Genomic DNA, 8,157 nt, shown 5'->3' on the forward strand with positions numbered 1-8,157 from the left:
TGAGGATGTCAAAGGACTGGGCAGCATTTCATCCTATTGTGCATAAGGTCATTGTGAGTCAGAACCTAGACGACTGTACCTAATAATGACAAAACATATCTGTCAGTCTGTCATATCGTGTGTATTGTAATGTGTTGCTATGATGCTGGAAGCTATGCCACCTGCATGCCAAATGAAATATCTATGGGAACTACAGGATCATCCTTGATGCACACATTTTGGTCCAGGATACACAGATTAGGAGGAAAGGCCTGGCAGTGTAGTTACAAAAAATTAGCCAAAGAACATCCCACGGATCACAGTAGAATACTGTGCGATATAGTGTTGAAAGTTGAGCCCCTACATTGAAAGTTACCACAACAGTCTTAGCAATGGACTTGAGCATACCAATGATCTTGAAGATGGCATTGGACCAGACAATGTTTTTGTTATGTGGTACATGTGACTATTGTGAATCAAAGATGACTTCAAGGCAACTAACAATAATCTTTTAATCAAGTATAAATTGTGTCTATGTATCATGAACGATGACTTGGCTGGCCTCAGGGGAAAGAGAAAGAGCATTCCTGTGACATTTCTTCAGAGTGTTTTCATAACTTTTTCCCACCTGATTGGACACATTTCAGATTTTAACTCACATCTATGTGAGTAAAAACAGATTTTTACTTACATCTATGAATTATTTATAAAATTTGAAATTGGGCACAGATTGCATAGTGTTTGACATTTTCTTTCCCATTATTTCATGCTTGTTAATTCCACAATAACAGGACCAATATTTGATACTTGGAGTGAACACATTCAGTTTTGATGGTAGCAGAGCCAATATGCATTGCACTCAGAGAGTACTGGCTGCAGCCTTGCATATTCTGTATGTGTCCAGTTTCTCCAGTAAAGGAATTGTGGGTAAGACTAGCATGAAGGATAGAGTTGGGCTAACCATAGTTATGTTAGAGATTACAACCTTCCGTACCAAATTGCCGCTTTCCAGTACTTAGGGGAAGAAGGTAGAAACAATTCTTTCATGAACAATTATCCATTCATAGGTGCCTCTAAGTGTGGCATGTAAGTGTCTGCAAGTGACACTTATTTCTGTTGGTCTATAGGTTGGAAATATAGGTGATATTCAGGACTAAAACTCTAACTACACCTCTCTCCTTAGAGATTATTTCAAGTCTACTTACCCACTTGATTATTTTGCTTAGTAGGTCTAAATTTTGCACTGAAACAAAGTTTAAGAATTATCTCAGCATTCTTGTTGAACAACGTGATTTTTTCTGGTGTGAAAAAAGCTTCTACGGATACATCAGCGATACTCTGTGACCTGAAAGACACAAATGCAAATCAATAGATGATAAACACAGCCAAACTACACATATTACAAATGACCCCCAGTGGCCTAGTGGTTATGATTTGGGCTGCTAACCACAAGGTCAACAGTTCGAATCTACCAATTGCTCCTTGGAAAAAAGATGAGGCATTCTGCTCCCACAAAGATTTACAGCTCCAGAAAGCCCTATACAGGTCACTGAGTCAGAACTGACTTAGTGGCATACAACCAGCCATATAACAACACATATTACAACGCTCACGTAGCCACTCAGTGCCAGCATTGATCTGAAAAATAGCAGATTATTGTTTTCTACTCTCTATAGGCATCCAGCTGTAAGGTGATTTGAACCAAATGCTACTTGGAAACCCTATAAGAGTCACTATGAGTCAGAACTGACTTTACAACACTTTACAACAACAACATCAAAGCACTTTCATAGTCTTTTATATTTGATAGTGACAAGGTTACCGGGGTCATGTAATTTATATTTGTAACTGAATCACTGGTATGTTGTTGATAGGTGCCTTTGAGTCTGTACCAACTCATAGTGACCCTGTGCACAACAGAATGAAACACTGCCTGGAACTACATCAAATTCACGATCATTGCTATGCCTGAACCCATTGCTGCCATCTCACTGAGGGTCTTCCTCTTTTTCTCAGACCCTCCCCTCTACCAAACATAATATCATTCTCAAGGGATTAGTCCCTCCTTTTAATATGTCTGAAGTACAAGAGATGGAGTCTGACCATCCTGGTTTCCAAGGAGCACTCTGGCTGTACTGCTTTGAACACAGATTGGTTTGTTCTTTTGGCAGTCCATGGTACTTTGAATATCTCCCCCAACACCATAGCTACAATGCAATAATTCTTTTACAATCTTCCTTATTCACTGTCCAATTTTCACATGCATACAAGGTTATTGAAAATACCATGGCTTGGATTAGGTACACCTTAGTGTTCAAACTGACATCTTTGATCTTCAACACTTTCAAGAGATCTTGTGCAGCAGATTTGCCTAATGCAATATCCAGTTTGATTCTTTACTGCTGCTTCAATGAGTTTTGATGGCCGATCAGAACAAAATGAAGTCTTTGACAACTTCAATCTTATCTCCATTTATATGGATGTTGCTTATTGGTCAAGTGGTGAGGATTTTTGTTTTATTTGTATTAAGATGCAACCCATACCGAAGGCTGTAGCCTTTGGTCTTTATCAGTAACTATTTTAAGTCATTTTTGCTTTTACCAAGAAAGGTTGTATCATATGCATATCGCAGGTTGTTATGAGTCTTTCTCCAATTCTGATGCCATGTTTTTCTTCATAGAACCCAGCTTCTTGGATTATTTGCTCAGCATACAGGTTGAATAAGTATGGTGAAAGAATACAACCGTGTCGCACACCTTTCTTAATTTTAAACCATTCAGTGTTCCCATGTTCTGTTCGAACAACTACCTCCTGGTCCAGGTACAGATTCCTCATGAGCACAATTAAGTGTTCCAGAATACTCATACTTGGCAATGTTATCCATAGCTTGTCATGATCCACACAGTCGAAAGCCTTTGCATAATCAATCAAGCACAAGTTAAAAAAACAAAACAAAACAAAAACACCTTTATGGTATTCTTTGCTTTCAGCCAAGATCCATTTGATGCCAGCAATGATACCCCTCATTCCATGTCCACTTCAGAATACGGCTTGAACCTCTGGAAGTTCACTGTCAATGTATGGTTTCAGCCATTTCTGTATTATCTTAAGTAAAATTTTATTTGCATGGGTTATCAATTATATCGTGTGATGTTTTCTGTATTCCATTGGAATGGGCACAAATACGGATCTTTGTGTTATTTCTAAAGTATCTTACTCTTAACTGATTCAAATTGAGTTTATCAAGTATATATATTTTCTTCATTTTCAAAACCTTAAATATGATATTTTGCAATAACCAATGCATCTCTTCATTCCAAAGCATAAATGAGATAATATAAAATAATATAATTAAACTCAAAATCACACTAACATTGATGTGTATTTTTCTCTTCTTTATATAGTTTGAAATTTAAGTACATTTTCAACAGAGACAAGTGAATGAATAACTGAGCTTTATTTTCTTGAGGAGCTTTGATTTAAATATTAATTTCTTTCTGATTCCATGTTCTTGCCAGCAGAATACATTTATTTTTGATATCTGAATCCCATATTGTTCCCCTTTTCATCAACTCTTACTGAGGTCAATGAAAAGTCAGCTTAGCCTGACTTGCTATTCACAATAGTGTGATTTACAACCCATCTTGTGGCTGAGTTTCCGTTCAGTTGTGCATGGGGTTGCTATGAGGCAGGGATGACTCATCTGTAACTAACAAAAACCATATATGAAGTTACTTTTGATTTGTGTGGTCTAACTGTTCTGTATTTTCAGTCCACTTCCTTATAGTTGGCTGAGGTAGGGTTATTTGGAAGATGACATTCATAAGGGTTCTAGATATCATGTTAAGGGCTATTTTTGCCATTTCTACACAATTTTGGTGTTCACTATTTAAAGAAAAGAAACATGATTCTAATATTTAATAAATATAATTTTTCTCCCACCAGAAAAAACAAAAACTTATTCCTTCCATTGTGCAAATCATAACACATATAATAATAACACAAATAATGACCTAGTATCTTAATACTTTATGTGGTATTAACCCATGCTAACTGTAACAATCCGTTTTAGATTTTAGCAGGTTCTTCCTAGTTAGCTAGCTAATCTCTGGATCTCACTGACTCACCAGAGTTGAACCACTTGCCCAAAGGCACCAATGGATACGTCTGTGATGGAATCCCCATTTAAATCTCCATAGCCATCCAATGATCTCCCGAAGTACTGGAGAGGACTCCTAAAAGCTCTATCAGATCCCAAGATTTTCTAATAGAATAAATTTGACAGGAAATTAGAGAGTATGCCAGCTGAAACAACAACAACAACAAAAAGTCAGACTCAAAATTGCAATATTATATTCTCAATATAGCCACTTTCAAGGGTTTCTTTATCCCCTGCAAAATCCCACTGCTTTTGAAATGTCTCATTTGATCTGTAATTGTTCTGGCAGCCACACATTCACTAATCAAGCAGCTGGAGTCTGAAATTAAAATCACAAAATAGTGAAAAGACCAGTGAACTGTGAATGACTTGATACAAGTTCAGGTCCGGATTCTTTTCCGAGCTCACTTTCTTTAGGGCTTTACTCAAAAGTCACCCTCTTAATGAGGCCTTATTTGGTCACCCCTTTAACTTCCAGACACTGCCCACCCATGGAATTTCATTCATTGCTTTAGTTCTTTATCCTTAGCATTCATTATTATAAGGAACATTAGATTTTATTATTTCATCGGTTTTCTCCACTAGAATGTAAGGTCCATTAAGGGAAGAATTTTGTTTATTTTGTTCTTTATTGCATCCTTAGAGACTAGAACAGAAGCAGCCACATAATAGAGGCTCTCTTAATATTTGTTGAATGAATTAATAGATTTTTAAAATAAGAGGTTGCACTGGATGGTTTGTCTGATATATACTCTAGCTCCAACTCGGTGATACATACACTTTGTTACATTATTATTAAACTCACAGCTTACCTGAGAATACTTGGTGCGAATGGTGCTCTGCTGACCGTTGTAGATATAGACAGCTCCAGCATTCTGATTCTCTAAAGGTGAACCAACGATTACATCATTAAAGCCATCCATGTTGATGTCTGAGAGAGCTGCAATTGCTGAGCCAAACCGAGCATTTTCAAATCCCTCAGGGCCTTCCAGAAATTGGTGATGATTCAAAATACCCTTTCAAAAGGAAAAAAAAAAAGTGGATTAAAACTAATCCTTACAATTTGTGAAAGTGAAAATGTCCAAACCAACTTGAAAGATGCTAAAAGTGGAGAGTTTTTTAAAACTTTTGAATATAAAATTCTCTATTTATGATAAAAATTATAAATGAAAATTTGAGTAAGTACCATCCTAAGATTTCTGCTTATAAACCAAAGTAAAGGAAGCAATTCTCTTTACTGTAGCTACATAATCTACATAAAGATATCCATTTCTTTGTCTTTGAATATTAGTATGTCTTTATTTGTTTTCAATATTTAAAATTTAAAATTTAAAATTTTAAACCTCAAGGTTAGCAGTTCGAAACTACCAGCTGCTCTGTGGGAGAAAGATGAGGCTTTCTACTCCCGTAAAGATTTACAGCCTCGGAAACCCTGTTCAGGGTCGCTATGGGTTGGAACTGACTCGACGGTACTTAACAACAACAACATTTAGTAATTAAGTATGGAAACACCTCATTACTTCACAAGAAAGCAATGCTCTTCCTTTACAAAGCTGGGCCAATGTTGATCATTTATCCTTTATTATAATCTTACAGAAATATATTTCTTACTGAACTTTGGTAAAGTATTAGGATATCTCCTTTTCTTCAACAATTAACAATAATTCTGAACATAAGACAAAGCAGAAAATGTTGAAGAAACTGTGGCTTTGTGAATTTTTCAAAATGCATTCTCTATATATTCTTTAATTTTTGTTCAATGGTTGAGTTTTACATTGAATAAATCAGGCAGGATAACATATAATATCAAGGCAAACATAAAGCTAAGTATATTAGTGTCAGTTTCTCTTTTTTCAGTCTTTTCTTTCTGTAACCACTGAATTTTCCATGTCAACAGCACTTTTACTGCTGGTTTCCTTTTCTGGGTTCACTGAGGTCATGACGTTCATGTGCATATATTTAGAGTTCAGTCTCCAATTTGAAAAACTATGCTTTTGTGTGTGTGTGTGAAAGTATGCTTTTTTTAAATATGCAAGGACTGGAAATTCCAAGATCTGAACATATATCTAAAGGATACACCAAGCAATGGAATTTCCTGACAAACAAATGTAGAAAGCATATGGGATTATATGGAGATTTCCAAAGTACCTGATCCCATTTGTGTTTTTTAGTATAAAATGATAAGAAAATAGTTTTACCCTATTTTTATCTCATTATATCAGAGATAAATAGTTGCATGAGATATCTTGAAAATGCACACACGTGTTGTGCATATTTCAGAAAGTCATGTGACTGTATTTGTGTAACAATATAAAGACATCACATGAAAAATGGCAGCACATTATACATCTTTTTATGTGATCTTTAAAATTATAACTTAATATAACACCTTCAAACCTTAAGAAATGTAAACCATACCATATGCAAAATAATTATCATTCAGTAATATACTTTTTTTCCAAATGTAGATTAACTCTTATTTATTAGTACTAAAGTAAGTTTAATGAGGTTAGTTTAGTAATTTTGGTTTTTACCTTTGTGATAGTAAACAGGTAGACTCTTCCTTCCTCTTTCTTGAGATCATTCATGTACATTGGTGCACCCACTAAGAGTATGTCTGTGATGGAGTCTCTATTCACATCAACTGAACACAGCACACTGCCAAAATAGGAGCCAATCTGGAATAATAAAATATATTAAATCTTTGGATCTTCAAAATCCATGTGACTTATTATCACAGTGAATGTTTATTAATTCATCAACAAACATTAAATTATTACCACTTGTAGGTTTCTTCCCTGAGATTGTATTATTCTGTAATATTTAGTTCTTAAACCTTAGTGCACACAAGAATCACCAATAAAATGTCTTTAAAATAAAGATTCCTGAGTATAATTTCCAGAGAGTCTGATGCAATGTCTAGGGTACAATCTAGAAAATATGGTTTTCAATAAACACTCCAGGTGCTTCTGCTATTGGTGGTCCAAAATTATACTCAAGAAAAACACAGTAGGCACATGAGGGATGTGTTGTAGAGAAAGGAGAGGCTCATTGGATTGTGTTTCCATTATTAAATAGACTGTAATAATAGCATAAGCTAAGATAAAAATTGAAACAGTTCTTAAGAGAGGACAAGGACCAACCTCTCTGGAAAACAATATGGTGCTTCCTCAGAAGGTTGGATATAGAAATACCTTATAATCCAGCAATTCCTCTACTTGGTATCTACCCACAAGAAATACGAGTCATAACACGAGTAGATATATGCACACCAATGTTCATAGCAGCACTATTTACAATAGCAAAAAGATGGAGACAGCCAAAGTGCCCATTAACTGGAGAATGGATAAACAAACTGCGGTATATACACACAATGGAATATTATGTTACCTTGAAGAACAACAAGGAAGCTGTAAGCTATCACATAACATGGATGAACCTTGAGGACATTATGTTGAGTGAAATTAGTCAGTCACAAAAGGAAAAATACTGTATAGGACCACTAATGTAAAAGACTACGAAAAAGAACCCATACTAAAGGGGAGAAGGGATTCTTTGCTGGTTACCGGGACATGGGGGTAGGGTGAGGGGAGGGAGAGGAATGTGGAGCACAGGGTAGGGAATAGACATAGAATAGCTTGGGTGCTGGAGAGGGAGGCAATATACAAGAAGGGGGAGGGGAATGGAAGAACAAGGCAGATGGGAAAACAATTAAGCAGGTTTGCATAGGCTAAGTGGGATAGAGGTATATAATGATGTATGCACAAACTTGGAACAACAGGACTCTGGGATACAGGGATTGAGACATGGTTGGAACAGGCAAAAGGAGGAAATAATGTCCAGATGCTTGGTTGTCTTTTGAATCTTGGTTTCCCTTGCATACCACTATAAAATAGATACTTGAGGGGGAGAGAAAGGAATAGCTAGAAATATCACCATAGAAAGCTTGTAAGTCTGTCTTCTGCCGCTAACTGATTGAAATACCTAAAATGGAGCTACAACATGCCAAGTGAAGGAGG

The 8,157-nt window shown here is 36.0% G+C and overlaps 1 protein-coding gene across 1 annotated transcript in view; it reads right to left on the bottom strand.

Annotated features, from left to right (window-relative positions):
- Positions 1 to 8,157, bottom strand: part of ITGA2 (integrin, alpha 2 (CD49B, alpha 2 subunit of VLA-2 receptor)) — a 173,208-nt gene that overhangs the window by 54,211 nt on the left and 110,840 nt on the right. Inside the window, exons 13-16 of the mRNA XM_006865761.1 lie at positions 6,673 to 6,816; positions 4,951 to 5,154; positions 4,107 to 4,243; positions 1,185 to 1,324 (exon numbers count right to left, since the gene is read on the bottom strand). Of these exons, the coding sequence (XP_006865823.1) occupies positions 1,185 to 1,324; positions 4,107 to 4,243; positions 4,951 to 5,154; positions 6,673 to 6,816 (625 nt within the window). The remainder of the gene's footprint in view (positions 1 to 1,184; positions 1,325 to 4,106; positions 4,244 to 4,950; positions 5,155 to 6,672; positions 6,817 to 8,157) is intronic.

The sequence above is a fragment of the Chrysochloris asiatica genome, unplaced genomic scaffold (assembly GCF_000296735.1).
Source record: "Chrysochloris asiatica unplaced genomic scaffold, ChrAsi1.0 scaffold00082, whole genome shotgun sequence".
Taxonomy (NCBI): domain Eukaryota; kingdom Metazoa; phylum Chordata; class Mammalia; order Afrosoricida; family Chrysochloridae; genus Chrysochloris; species Chrysochloris asiatica.